Genomic DNA, 15,387 nt, shown 5'->3' with positions numbered 1-15,387 from the left:
TAGCATATAGTTCTCAGGTTTTCCTTTTTAAATGTGGAGGTTATGTTTGTCCTTTTCCAGAGAGTGGTAACTTCACCAGGGTGCCACAGCTTCTCCAATGGGATGAGCAGTGGCTTAACCAGTTCATCTGTCAGTTCCCTCAGGACCTGCCAGATGCATCTCAGCAGGTCCCATGGACTTGTACACCTTCAGGTTTTCAAACCTGATCTTCTACAATGGGTGGTTCTTCATTCTTCCATATTTTGAAAAGAATCCTAAAATAAAAAAAAAACCAAAACCCCAGACCCTAATTTCCGTATTCTCTACTCTTCACATCCCAAGCAATATTTGTCATGAACATCATCTACTCATAGTCTTCCAACTTGTCACTACTTGACCACATTCTCGGGACCAGGTTCTGTCCAAAGTTTCTTGTCTGTAACATGCTGGATGATACAGCAGGTGACTAATGAGGCTCACGGAAGCCAATGAATTTCTGTTCTGCAGAAAAATAACATATCTGCCACCAAATTAGAGATATTGCATTTTTTCTGATGAAAACAGCTACAGGAACTAGGCATCCCTCAGGCCAGTGGCTGAGCAGGGAACATGTTTACCTCTGCTGCCTATCTAACTGGTTATGCAGGCTACTCAGGAGATGTGGTGTAATTCTAATGGCAGCATTAACCAGCTGCAGGGCTGGTAAATATGCTGAGTTTAGACTGGTCAGAGGTTTGAGCCTTACCTTGATTAGAGTGGTATTATGAAAAGTTAGCAGGGGGCAAGTGGAAATGAGATAAATTGGTTGGAGAAGCAGAATGTATTGCCGTGGATGGCAGATGTGATGATATTAACCCATGATTTAAAGGGTGGTACGAGATGATTAGATTAGTTATGGGAACAGGATTAGAAGGCTAAATTGGTTATGTTGATGGCAAAATAACCTTATACTGGTTAAAAGGGATTATACTGGTCAGAGGTGTATGATGTGATTAGCCGGAGGACAGGGCAGTAATAGTTTTGGTCTGTTTCTAAATTGAGAGTAGACCTGGTTAAACCTGTTTTTAAATAATCAGCTTCAGAAATCTACAAGATCATTCTGAATGGCCCTTTTCATATAGAAAGTACAAAGAAAGCTTGATGTTTTCCCTCTTAACTGATTGTTTTGGATAACAACCTCCGACAGCACGCTGCTAATTCATTCTGCTTAAAACAGGCGCTTGAGCTGGGCTGACATTTTACGCAGTCTCTGGGGATCCTGGTTGACATTTTAAAGGGCTTCTAAGCATTTTATAATACCCTAAAATCTGGTTTTAATAAGCCATTCTGCTGAAATTGTTAACATAAGGAATCACCTTTTACTATTTGGCGCTAGATCAGGGAGATATGGGGACATCTTTTTCTGATTAGATATACAGTAGTTGGAGTAAAATGTGCAAATTCATTACAGATCCCGTTGAGGTGACAGACAGTATAGCTGACTCCAAACTCTCTGTTTTGCTGCCAGATACGGGGAAAGGCAAGGTCTGAGGCAGTGAGAGATGATGTTTCTATTTCTTTACAGCATCACATTTGATTTTTTCCGTTCTACCTGTGCAATGGAGAGGGAGGTCCCGGCATCTCCCTACTTGACAGAAACGTTACAAAGGTCTTCCCTCAATTGCAAAAGGCCAATCTTTTGAAGTCAGCAGGGAGCTGTCTGTTAACTGGCACAGAGTGAGCAACAAGAAGCTCGCAGTTCAGCCAGGTATTAGGGTCTCCTTATTAGAAAGCCTCAATTTTTTCTTCCCCTTTTTCTGGCAGCACTGCTGCACATTGAGGTCACAGAGCTCGTTGTCACAGAGAGTAGCTTAGATGGAGTTCTCCCCAGTCGAGGGTCTTTTTTATAGTAAAATGAGAGGAGGTGCCCTTCTCAGCAGTAGAATTCTCTAGGGATTATGTTTGACACTGTAGTATTATGTTTTGAGCATAAAAATTAGATACACGGATTTGTCACTAAATTCATCTGTGCATACGTTTGTCATCCATCTGTTCATTGCAACTTAAACTTGTGGATAATGACTTTTTTAGTAAATTGTTAAAAAAGTGCTAAAATGGGACTGCTGGACCCCATCGATTTAATAATGCATTGTTTAGATGTTTTGGTAAATATTTTAATTAATTTCACCGAGGAATCTACATTAATGATTTTAGGAAAAAATTACTTTAGTTAATAGCTTCAGAAATTCTCTTGGGATATATAAATGAGTGTATAGAAATGTCTACACATACCTATGCCTTATGCAAGTGTTTCTGTATGTGAGAGTGATTTTTAAACATAAAATCAGCCTGATTCAGGTACTCAGATTGAAAAATGTCAGTCTAATGGGCTGAAAGTTAGAGAATATTGCAAACAGCTGAAAATTCTTCTCAGAGAAACTTGGCTTAAAATCAGCAGTAAGCAGAGCTCTGAAATGCACATGTGTGCCTGAGCACAAGTGTCTGGGCATGGCTGAGGGCATCTCTTTTCTCCCCTGCACTCAAATATTTGCCCTCCCCAGATGTGTTCACAGTCACACCCAGCTGTGTGGGCACAGCTCTGACTGCCCGAGCTCAGTTTTAGGGCAGGAGCTGTGCTCGGTGCTGCAAAGTCTTGGAATTTGCTTTTTTTTTTCCTAAATACTTCAGCCATCGGATCACGGGGAATTGTGCAAGAATCCTGCTTGTCATTATGCATTCATCCAGGGGCTCTTGTTTTCCTAGTCGAGGAGCAAAGCCTTGCATACTTGACCCACTCAAAGCTTTCCAACACAGATGGTGAGCAGAAAGCTCACCCAAGAGTGTAAATCTTCCCTTAAAAAGAAAGGTTTTTCAAGTTTCTACAATCACACCTTCTTTGGGCTTGGGTTTGGCACTGTGCATAGGTACCCATGCATCCCTCTGTGTATTTATAGACACATAAAACAATGGCAGATAAAGCTATTACAAGCATATTTTGTCCAAATATAAGGTGCTGTTTAAAAGTTTTAATGTGTTGATTGATCATGCTCATTCATAGCTTACCCTGAGGGTGGAAATCCAAAGATCAGACTTACATATCCCTCAGAATTTCAAAATTTCAGGTTAAGACTTTTCAGAGAATTGATTGGATTATGTAAATTAACAAGAAAGTAAATGAAAATGATGAAATGTAAAGCACAGGGATTTATCATCAGAAAACCTGCCCTTTTTTAAAATTTATTTTGTCAGCATTGTTTGTTTAATTATGTATAATACATCAAAACATACTTGTAAATTATATTTAGTATATTTTGTAAAAAAGAGTAAAGTCATAGTAAAAGAAGGTATCACTGCAGAAGGCAGCTATTAAAATTTTGCTACAAAGAGAGGTGAAACTGCCAGGATTTTTGTTGTATTTGAGTTTGCAGCTCAGGAAGAAAAAATATAACAAATGACATTTGCATATAAATATTGTATGTGTAAATGTATGTACAAATATTATGCATCAAAATTTCACTTTTTGTGGCCCTGATCCTGCGAAGACTTGTGTTGTTTGCCTAAATTCACTCACTACTTATAGATCTTGTCCCATGAGGGGGTAGGAATCTGCCTGCCCAAATCTGGCTGTAAGTTTACAGCAAGCGAACTGGCATAGCACAAGAGAAACTGTGCTGGAATAGAGCATTTTTGTGGCAATTTTGCAACAGCTGACTTTAATTTCTACCTTTCTCTCCATCTGTCTGTCTGTCTCAAAATATGTGTGAGTCCCTACATTGCAGATCCCTTCACAGCATATAGAGCAAAGGTCAAGATTTGTTTAAAGACCGAGGTTTTCAACTTTTCTATTCATAAATAAAAACTGATGCAGCATCAGGAAAAGCAGCTGGGGCTCTTTTCCTAAGCTGTTGGGACTTCAGCAGGTCTGTGATTAGATGACTCTGGATTTAGGCTAACTGTTGGGATTTCCTTTGTTGAAACACCAGAGTGTCAGTGCCTACAAGGCAGAATTTGAAATCACACCCACATCTGGGCATCTTCCAGAGCTCATCTGCTTTACCCTGATTTCTTAATGTCATTCAACGTGGGCCCAATCTATATTTCCATCTTCTCCAGCATTAGTTGGTGTGCAGTGTTTTGACAGCCTCCGTGTGTTTATCACTGTGTCAGTCAGCCCCAAATCCAGGGGGAATTACACGTGGAAAGTTGGTTTCACTTTTTCTAGCCACTTTCTTTTCCAGAGAAAGCTTGGAATAATTTCTCTGCCGGAGACAAGGCCGCTGAGCAGGATTCTGGTCACAGGGGTGCTGCCCAGTGTAGCACAGAGCCCTGCCAAAGGTCCCCAGGCATTTCCTCTCTGTGGTGTTGGAAGTGAAGTGCAGGAGTTCCAAAATTCTAGTCCAAATCCTTGAAGCCATCCAGCCAGGCAGTTCTGGTGCTGGGCCTGAGCTAATGACAATGCCATTAAACTGTTTCCCGTTCCAGAGCTAGCTGGGGGATCTCTGCATGGTGTAAACATCATAGAAAATGATGGTTTTGACTCCAAAGCAGTGTTTGCTAAGAAAGGCATGTCCATTGCTCCTCTCCAGGACAAAGACATGGTGGTTTATGCATCACTTATCTCTGGGTGTGAGGTTAGGCTGTACCAGCCCTTCTCTGCAGAGCCCCCAGACTGCAGCGTGGAATAAAGATTCACAGACCAATGGGGGAAATGGTGTCAATAATCTGAAGGGGCTTTCTAGAGGCAATGAAACTGTTTTCTTTCCTGGGAAAGGGATAGCTCTCTGCTGCAGGTCTTGGGGTACAATGGGATAAGACCAGCCTGAGTAATAGCGTGAGCTAAGTAGTACAGTGTGAGTAACCATAAAAAGTGAAGAACAAGAGGAAGTCAAGTATGTCAAATGACATTATGAACCCATTAAAATGAGAAACTATTCAAACTTTGTTCCATTGGGAAAACTGACTATTTTCCAATAAAGTTTTCCTTCTAGGCCACAGGTTTCACATCTTGGACTATTATTATTTGAAATGTGTCTTACTCTGAAGCACTTCTATGTTTCATGGAAAAATAAAATAGGGCAACGGATTGAAGAACTTTTATGTTCTGCTCCCATATTGTGTCCTTTAAAAAATACTAGTTTATAACTTTCAGGAGGTATTTGAAAATAGTTGTAAAGTCTGATAGGGCTATGTCCCTGTCTCAAATATCCACATTAACATGGGCAGAAAACAAGGCTGCCAGCAATGAGGCCATAGTGCAGCTCCAGGGAGAGATGTGCCAGTACCCCAGTGCTTTTCCCTTCACAACACACAGTAAATACTGTAAGGTGGGAATGGCAGTGTTTCCCAGGACTTAGTGTTGGAGTCAAAACCCCACTGACACATATGGGATAGATTATAGCTTTTAGGGGCATTGCTTTGGGGTCTTTGCAGACTTCTTGGCTGCAAAACATTTACAGTTAGCTCCTACTCTGCTTCTCACCAACCTGGGAGCCAGAAAGACTCCCAGGAATGTCAGGAATGATTAAGCTGTGGGCATGTGCATATCCAGGCTTGATGCCTTGATCCAGCCTTGAATCACAGGGGCCAGACAGCAGCACATGGAGTGGAGCCTCCTCTGAGCAAGAGGTGTGACCAGGCACATGGCCAAGGGGACATGTGGGGACACAGCAGAGCAGACTCTGTGTGCCCATCCCTCCAAAACACACTTCCTTGTTTCCTGAAACAGTCAGGGATTGCCCATTATCAGGATAATGGTTTTCCTTCCCACCTGAAAGGCATTGTAAGGTAGATAAATTTCAGTAAAATATTGACCAAAATTCCCTCTCTCTCTGCATCTTGGCCATACCCAGGAGGATTTTGAGTCAAATACAAGCACGACCTGAACCCTATCTAGAAGCTCTGACAGATTCCCAGCCCAAAGCTAAATGGCCTTAGGTGTCTTGTTCTGGGTGACCTACTTGTTTGTCTGCCTTTCAGTGTTTGGGGATGAGCAGCATCACATCTGTTTTCTTTTTTTTTTTTTTTCTTGGTGACAGGATCTCGCTGGAAAGCTATGACAAACCTAGAGAAGCAGCCATACTACGAGGAGCAGGCCCGGCTCAGCAAACAGCACCTGGAGAAATACCCAGACTACAAATACAAGCCCAGGCCGAAGAGAACCTGCCTTGTGGATGGCAAAAAGCTCCGCATCGGCGAGTACAAGGCCATCATGCGCAACAGGCGCCAGGAGATGAGGCAGTACTTCAATGTTGGGTATGGCACCTTTCACAACTACAGCTCATTCCATCTAAAACAGACAATAAATATCGGGGGGAGTGCTTAATTCCGTGTGGTAAATGTTACAGTTCATCAGTGAGAACGTTCAATGTTGCTGACAGAAAATGAGGCTTATACTTTATAACAGTTAGGCAGTTTTAGGAATCTTCTTGTTGACTCTGCTTTATGCTCATCTTAAAGCCTCAGCCAGCTGTCTCACTTCCAATCTGATCATGAAAAAAAAAAAGCATTGAAATTTTCCAATGAAATGTAAGTTTTCTAGTAAAGCCTTATAACCATGATGAGGCCTCAGAGAGAATATCTGAATGAATCTGTGGTAGTGCCTCATGATCCAAAAGCCAAAAATACGAGTCTGCATGTGGCATGATGTGTGGCAAGTGGTCTGCAAAAGGACTGCTGAACACTCTGAACCTGAGCTGGAGTATGGACTTGGCTCAGTTCAGTCATACCCAGCGTGATGTTGACTGCAATGCTCATTTGTCCTACCAGGGAGTGTCTTACATTCCAGCAAGTTAGATTACTTGTGCAGAGCAGAAATTTTAAGAAGATCAGTTCTGATAAACAGCTGATAGATCAGTTTGATATGATTAGAGTAAAATCTGCATGGAAAACTAGCATATATTTTCCTTCTGCAGGGATTCCCTGGGTTTGGTTACAGCGAATGAAAAAGAATCAGAAGTAATCAAATATTTCACAACATTTCTGCATTCGCTCCAGAAAATTTAAAGCTGCACAGTGATCTTAAAAAAAACCAAAACCAGCAAAAAGAGCCACCCTCCAAAATAATGGAATTTGTGTTCTGTTTCATCTGAATTTGGAATCCTTTTGATATTAACTGGGTTGCACATCTCTTTAGTTAATGGCTAGAAGTAGCAATAAAGGAGAGAACATCTATCCAGCGGCTGTTTAGTGCCGTCAGACTGTGTTTTAAACAGCTACAGTGTGCATTGTTCTAATAAGCCGCTCAGCAGAGAAATCTGAGCTGCTTAACCCTGTGGTGCTGGCAGGTCCAGTGATCCCAGTGGTAAGCACTGAAACAAACACAGGGATGTCGGCCAACATTCAGCATCAAGAGATTAAAAAAAGAGGAGGGGGCCTCCTGGAAAAAGAATAGGTGGCAAAAGAGCCCCCAAAACACTGCTTATCTGGTTAACATGCATGCCTCATCATGGGGAAAAAAAATTAACCTTGCAACATTCCGCATACAGAAATTCAGCTTCCCAAACAAGGCTGACATTGAAATCAAGACGTTTCTGGAGGTAATTTGCACTGGGGCACTAGAGCACAGAACCTGGGCTGAAATCTTCATGGAAGCTGCTGGTGGCTGCAGTGGGGTCGGTGTGGGATGCCCCCAGGCACAGCTCTGCAGTTGCATTCCTGGTTTCAGTTCCCCACCTGTTGCATCCACCAGTTTGGGTCATTTGGGGTTAAACTCCTAAACAGCAGCCCAGCTCCTGCCTGGGCACCACAATGAGTGCTTGGTTTAACAGGAGCTGTGCCTATGCTAAAGGCATCACAGTGGGAAGGACTGGGAATTTTTTAGTGCTTCCCTGTCTCGGTGTTCTCATCTTCATAGCGTGGCAACCATGGCCTGCTGAGAGCCCTAATACATTACTATCTGAGGGCTGCTGCAAGGTCCTCTAGGCTGGACATCCCACAGAAGTGGAAAAATACTATTCTTAAATTATTTAAAATTTGAAAAGCACTCTGAAAAGCACCATTTAAGTGCAAAGTGTTCCTATTGTTAAATATTAAAAGCAATTTAAGTGTGCTGAATCTTGTTGCAGAAATGCTGACTCCAGAAAACAAAAGCCTTCCTATTGAATTAAGAACAAAATGCAAATTAGATCTGCTCCCTACTTTAAGAGCTGTATCTTCAGCTGAGACAACTTCGAGTTGTTTCAGAAACACGGAAATAAGGGCTCTGTGGAGAGAAGCCCTGCTTGGATGGCAGGCAGGAAGTATCTGAAAATGCAGCAAGCAATTCCAAACAAGTGTAAAGCTGTTTGGCAGAGGAAAGTCTTTCAGGATCACTGTAGTGTGTGAGGCTTACTGTGCAGCCAGGGCACAGGCAGGCAGGGAAACAGGGGAGGGTTTCATTCCTAATTAAGAATGTTCATCTCAAGAGACTCTGCCCTGTCTCCCGTGGCAAGGCTTTTCAGTGCAGATGGACACACCGCTGATGACATTACAATGTGCAGCATGTACTGACGAGTATTACTGCAATGGAATTACTTCATGCAGCAAGGAAACAAAAGGAGCATGAATTTTAAACCTCTAGGCTTGTTGGGACTCTGAAGCTTCTCAGGGAAACAAACGCGAGTGTAACGCAGCTAGTGTTCTTGATGCAAAGGGAATTTCTGTGGCCTGGAATAATTCTTCTTTCATTACTGCAGACAGGTTTCCAAGGCTTAGATGCTGTATAAAGGCATCTTGTAGAGGATTTTCTTAAATGCTCATGTTGCTTGCTTGCTTTTTATTTATTTTTAAATAATGCCTGCCTCTGTTTCAAGTCTGCCTTTTCCCTATTTTATCCACCTTCCTTCATGGAATCTGCTTTTCCACAAGGGCTGCTCCCAGTGGAAAATACCACCTTCCAGTGGGAGGCCCTTACTGATCCATCCCATAAACCCATGCTGGCTCCAGAAAGCACCCTGTTCTCTCCCTAGCAATGACCCTGTGTGGAGTAAGCATTGTCTCTGCTTTCTCCTCATCCACTGGCATCTCCTGCAACACCTCCCCATTCCTGTGCCATCTCCCTAGACCTTGCTGCCTGTCTCCTGTTGGCGACTTATATCTAGCTACTGTGACTTTTATATCTAATCCTGATAGCAGAGTGGATTATTTAAAAGGAAGATTTTTCAAAATAGATGAGTTTTAAGTTGGACCACAGTTGGCAAGGATGTTTATTTTTGTCTGGTACCCAGCTGATCCAGAAAAGAAGTTTCCCTCACAGTCAGGCAAGCTGAAGCTGTGTAGTTTGGTTAAAGCTAGAGATGTTCACAGAGGTTGGGTTTTTCTGTCAGTGGAGCTGGTTTGGGCTCGATGTTCATTTGTGGAGCATCCTTTGGTGAGTCCGGAGCATCGATACAAGAATTCCTCTGCATGCCCAAGAATCCACTCTGTCGAATCAACCCTCCTTTTGTCCCTTGCAGCATTCCAACACCCTTTCCCTCTTCTCTTCCCGCCAGGCAACAAGCACAGATCCCCATCGCCACGGCGGGCGTGGTGTACCCAGGAGCCATCGCCATGGCGGGAATGCCTTCCCCACACCTGCCCTCGGAGCACTCCAGCGTGTCCAGCAGCCCTGAGCCCGGCATGCCCGTCATCCAGAGCACTTACGGCATCAAGGGCGAGGAGCCACACATCAAGGAGGAGATGCAGCCCGACGACGTCAACGGAGAGATCTATGACGAGTACGACGAGGAGGAGGACGACCCCGACGCGGACTATGGCAGTGACAGTGAAAACCACATTGCGGGCCAAGCCAACTGATCGGGGTCCCCGTGGCTCGTGACCTGCAGGACTTCAAGGAGAAAAGAGAAAAGAGAAATAAAGCCCCATCTGGTTTATCCTTGCCAGTGGCCAAGCACATTAACTTTCTCATACACTGACTGTTACTTTAACTGTTAGTCTTAACTAGTTGGGACATCAGCTGACTAATAGACATCAGCCTGCGTCAGAAGAAAAAAGGCTCAGAAGAAAGGAAACAAAGACAACGACAACAACAACAGAATGATATAAGCTATGGGTAAAATAATGCCAGTAATTCAGCTGCTATACCCAAGCACTGAAGTCTTACCCGTCGACCTTTTATTATTATTATTTTTTTTTCAAATAAACTTTATGGCTGTTTGTTCTACAATGTTCTAGAAATTCTCACTCAGGTACACAGTGCCAACAAGTGGCTTGTGAATGTGTTTTGTTGTTTTGTGCTACAGTTTAAAGAGAAATAATTTTTTCTTTTTTTTTCTTTTTTTTTCTTTTTTTTGGTAATGCACCTGACAGGAAAAAAAAAAAAGATAAAATTCCTTTTAACCCCCTCTGTCTCCTCCTCCTCATCCTCCTCCTCTGCCTCCTCCTCCTCCTCTTCCTCCCTGTCAAATCTGGGTCAGAAATGTGTGTGCGTGTGCCTGTGCGCGTGGCTGGCAAGGAAGGAAGTGGGGAGTCTCTTTCTGTTAACCCCAACAAGCAATTATTTCCTTTCAAGAGAGGACTTCTCTTCATCAGTTGCACACCATACTGAGTCTTTGAGCAAGTGCCAAATTTGTACTAAAGCGCTGAACTAGTCCAATTTGCTTTTTTTTTTTTAGGTTGGTCTCTTCTTGTTTTGTTTTTCTTTGGCTTTTCTTTTGCTTCTTGCTCTGTCTTAAGTTAGGACAGTATTGTATCTTAGACAATCCCTTGAAGAACCTGATATACCAGCAGCTGGTGAGATTAGACATATATTTTTGGTTTTGGTTTTGCTTTTTAAAGGAAACTGTAGGTGCCGTTCTCAGGTGAAAAAAGAGAGAGAGAGAGAGAGAGAGACATAAAAAATTTAGAGAAAAAATATTTTATGGTCTTGGATTTTCATGTGTGCGTGTTTATGGTACTAATAAGAATAATATTGGACTAATTGTGAGCAAAAAGCATGTTCCAGAATGAAGTCCTGCACCTTCCAAATGACTTGGTCTGTATGGAGCCTTTACTTTTAGTTTACACTTCAAGTGGCAGCATAAACAACATATAAAAGGCTTGTCCAAAATGTGGTTGGTTCTGCACAGGACACGGCAACTGGAAATGTTACCTCCTCACTGAGCATAATTAACTTACCACCAACTACATCCAGTTCTGATGAACCCATACCTTCAGGGTGGTTGAGTACTGATTGCTGATTCAAAAGACAGGTTGGTTTTTCTTTTTTAAGTGAGTCTTTTTTCTCCTGTGCCCTGGCAGAAATCCTTCTTGTATCAGTGGAATGTTTGAGGAGGAAGGAAGGCTAATAGCTCTGAAGAGATTTCTGTATTCGAAGTGGGGATGTAAGAACCTGAACTGTTGCAGTGCCGGGTTTCCCTCGCTGCTGCCTCTCACAACTGAAAAATTTTTCTCCTGTGCTGAAATATTTTCAGTGTTGTTCTAGAGCACTTAGACACATTGCTTGGGAAGTTTTGTCTTCCTTGGGCAACCACAACCAGGTGAGGAAGCTCTCTGGGAGCTGCTCTGTGCCCTGGAATGGAAGGTCTGGGGATCGTGCTGAGAAAAAGCCTTCCTCTGAATTGTTTTTTTTTTTAACTGAGGATGCCAACTTTATGTTGCTACCTGGTAAATTCCTGCTCCTAGAGGGAGATTCACTGCTGCTGTTTCCACCTCTAACTTGTAAAATTAGCCACGTGCATCTTAGTGGCAGAGAGATCCCAGCCCGAGTGCTCAGCAGAACCCTGGTCACCACCTTTCGGCAACACTGAGTTTGCAAACAGTCCCTTAATCCGGCAAATCTAGCCCTTGGTGCAATCACCCAGGTGCAGGAGGAGAGACTGGGAAGGGGGGAATGCCTTTCTTTGCCTCTCGAAATCCCACTTGAAGTGTAACTTGACCTGTGCAGACCTCGTGCAAAGCAAACAAGCAAATGCCATTGAAGACATAGGACAATAACTCCAACGAGCAGTTTGGACATGTGATAGTTTTACCCTGCAACATCTCTTTTATGTTTCTCCTGTTTTCCCTGTTTTGATTTCCACCTCTGCTTTGAAAAATTCCTTTCTATTTTCTCTCTCTCAGAAGATTTGCTCTGAAATTATGCTTGGAGTAGCTGATCATATCCTCCATATCAGAGAGGGTTCTTTTTTGTTTGTATTTTATGACTGTGTTGGGTTGGGTTTTTTTTTTGTTTTTTTCAGTTGAACTGCCTCTTCTTGCTAGTGTTGTAATGGTAATTATAATAATAATAATGGTCAGCTGTTCCCAGATTAGTAAATTATGTATAATTTATTTTACACCCCTCCTTTTTTAACTTTATTTTATTCTGTTCTAATTTGGCAGTGCAGCAAATGAAGCTGTTAGGCTATTTAAAATGGATACCCCTCCCCACCTTACCTTTTTATATATATATAAATATATATATATATACATATGAAAACAAATCGCTTCTTCTTCAGCTCACGCCATTTCTCTTTCTTTTATTTTAATTTTGGCCCCAGCCGTGTCAACTTCTGATGTTTATTATGATGGAGTGAATTAATGGGAGTGTTGTTTTCAATCTTAATTAACTTCTGCTCTCTCATCACTCATTTTAGTTATTTAATTACACCAGTCATCTAGAGCCAATTTTTTTGAAGCACTCTGTTTGGATAAGAAGGAAAAAAATAGACAATTGTTTTTATATCATTATTATGTACAATGTGAAAACAGATATTTGCTCCTTTTTATTTTTTTTTTCTAACTTTTAAATTTGTTCCCTGTCTTTGTGAACAAATTACTTCTGATTCTTGTGGGTTCACCTCACATTTGCTGGATGCTTGATTTCCACCACGTTCTAGAGACTCTGTGGTTTAATTGTGTCACTTTGGGCTACCGGAATACTTTGTTTTAGCTCCAGGTAGGTGCCGCTGCGGCAGGCGGGATTGGAGCAAGTCTTGGAGGCGTGGGCTGGGAAAGGGCAGTGGGAAGGAGGCCCTTGGACTTGAGTGGGACCAAGTTTCATCCCTGAATCCTGCGGGAGCCACTCCTCGAGGCAGCCTGGTGTCCGTGGTGGGATGGAGTCCTTCTCCAAGCCTTCCGTGTTTTTCCCACCGCCAGGCTGAGTTTGTTCCCTGCACATTCCCGTCAGAGAGACTGCGCCCCAGCCCAGCCCAGCCTTCCTGGGGCTTTGGGAATGGCTTGAGCAGACTGTCCACCTCCTCTGCATTTGGGATGTTGAAACTGATGCACAAATGGTAAAAAGAAAAATAAAAAAAGGCCAAAAGATGAAAACGTAAATTAAAAAAAAAAAAAACGCTCTGGGGTTCCAAACCAGCAAAATACTTAACGCCTGTGCTAATGTTTTCTTGGGCCCAAGGATGAGCACCCATATATCCTTCAGGAGTAGAAGACCAGATCTGAAAATCAGGCACCGTTAGTCCCTCTTGAATGTCCTGGGGGGGAAAAACCCTAAAGAAAAAAACAACAAAGCAAAACATGCATTTATGAAAATACCTTCTTGTCTTGCTTCTTTTTTTTTTTTTCCTGGGTTCTGTGCCCCGGAGCACATAGAAAAACCAGGTTAGAAGAGATTAGGATTGCATTAACCTAAAAGCTCATTGAGGCCCTAATGCCGAGGTGGGCTCTATTCCTCTCTTCCCAGGGAACCTGGCGAGCCAGGATGCTCCTGGGGAGCTGCCTGGGGTGGGCTGTGCAGGCCACCTCCTCCTAAATTAGGGGAGCCCCTGTGCATCCTGTGAGCTTGAGAAAGAACACCTCTAGCAGTGGGGAAAAGGGGAAAAGAAAGGAAAAAAACTGAGGCACTTGCTTCTAAGCTCAATTAAATAACACAGAGTATATCCTTTTTTCAATTTATTCATGCCTTATATTAGTAAAATAGGATTTTTAAGTGCATTTAACATCTTTATTTAACCGTTCCGCTATATTAATCAGGCCCCCAGAAAAGAACACTAGCTATTATTATAGCATTTAATTAGTTTTGTAACCAAATCCTCTTATTACGAATGCATATGGAAGAAATTCTTTCTTCGAAGACATTATTTCAAAGATTTGGTTACTGCAGTAGACTGTCTTTAATTAAATCATTTTTTAGAAAGTAAATTGTCTTTAACCTTTTTACAGCACATTTTCAGAGCTTTTTTCTTTTTAATCCAAAGAGATGAGCTGTTATTGTCCCCGAAGAAGCCTCTGACATCACGTTCGTAACATCAAAATTAATTATACTCCGTGGAAACGTAGATCTTCCGTAGCAAGAATTCATCTGCTGTAAAGAACGGCAACTGTGTGGTATCTCGGACGTTTCAGGGCATGATGTATGGGATAGGAAGTTTTTTTGTCTGCCCACTTCTCGGTAGAACCGTCCCTTCCATTTCGCAAATAACTGTGTAATTCACTAGATGTGGATTCAAGTGTATCCTCAATTCACAGGGCATGGGCTGGCTGTTTAGCTTGGTTTATATTTACATTTTTTCGACTTTATCTTAACTTGTCAGTTTCCCAGATTGAAGAACATGTCAAGTTCGTTTTTTCTACTGACTGATTTCTCTACTCCCCAGTGTTTTTTGTCACTGGTTTGCTGAAACAGTATTTATATAGCTCCATTGGCTCTAAAGCTCTTACTCCTTCTAACGTTTTGGATTTTACAAGTGAAATGAAAATAGAAAAGAAATAGAGACAATCAAATGCCTGGAGCTTAAAACAAAGTATGTGCAACCTACCATCTCACTTGAAATTTAATAAAAGAAATAATTATGTAAATATAACATAGAGTTATAGATTTATATTTTGTTCATAACACATAGTGTAATATAAGTTGTATATTTTCATGTTTTGGTTTTATGTTATCATTCATGCCACAATAAATGAAAAAAAACAGGAGTTGATGTACTCTTTAAAAAAAATACAATGTGGGTTGCCACCATCCTGGGTTTTTGGTTTTGGTTTTTGGTTTTTTGTTTCTTTTTGCATTCCCCTTTTTCAGTATTATTGCCCTGCAAGGCACCAATAAAACAGCAAATGTGTTCTTTACCTATCCTGTGGTCTGTTTCCCACTTATTACAGCAAAGGGTGTGCTAGCGAATTTTCCTGTCAGGAGAACAAAACAGCTGGGCTCAAGCAGCAGAAAATGAGATTTAGATTCAGCTTACCAGTCTGCTCCAAGATTCAAGGTTTTCATCAAATCACAGGGGGAAAAAAAGAATTAACCCATCTTTCAAATATTAGCATTAAAACAGAAGGAGGAGTTGGTCCCTGAACAACGTGGTGCAGCGCGATTCCCAGTCCATTGTCAGGACATTATAGAATCCATAAAAGGGAATGGATGGCTGAATCCAGAGGTTTGGCCCATGCCCACTTCCCAAGCTGCATTCCCTCTCCACAGCCTTGTCTGCTCGGAGACCAAAGCATGCTCTGGGAAATACCCAATTAGAAACGCCGATGACATAAAGCTCTGAAAAAAATAGCTCTGCTCATAGT

At 42.1% G+C, this 15,387-nt stretch overlaps 1 protein-coding gene across 11 annotated transcripts in view; it reads left to right on the top strand.

Annotated features, from left to right (window-relative positions):
* Positions 1-14,944, top strand: part of SOX5 (SRY-box transcription factor 5) — a 283,017-nt gene extending 268,073 nt beyond the window's left edge. For all 11 annotated transcript variants that reach the window (XM_085049155.1, XM_085049154.1, XM_085049153.1 and 8 more), the window contains 2 exons: positions 5,994-6,210; positions 9,426-14,944. In XM_085049155.1, the coding sequence (XP_084905281.1) occupies positions 5,994-6,210; positions 9,426-9,729 (521 nt within the window). In that variant the 3' untranslated portion in view covers positions 9,730-14,944. The remainder of the gene's footprint in view (positions 1-5,993; positions 6,211-9,425) is intronic.
* Positions 14,945-15,387: the final 443 nt, after the last annotated feature.

The sequence above is a fragment of the Lichenostomus cassidix genome, chromosome 1Aa (assembly GCF_008360975.1).
Source record: "Lichenostomus cassidix isolate B80296 chromosome 1Aa, HeHo_3.0, whole genome shotgun sequence".
Classification (NCBI taxonomy): Eukaryota; Metazoa; Chordata; class Aves; order Passeriformes; family Meliphagidae; genus Lichenostomus; species Lichenostomus cassidix.
This window is presented reverse-complemented; position numbering and strand designations above follow the sequence as displayed.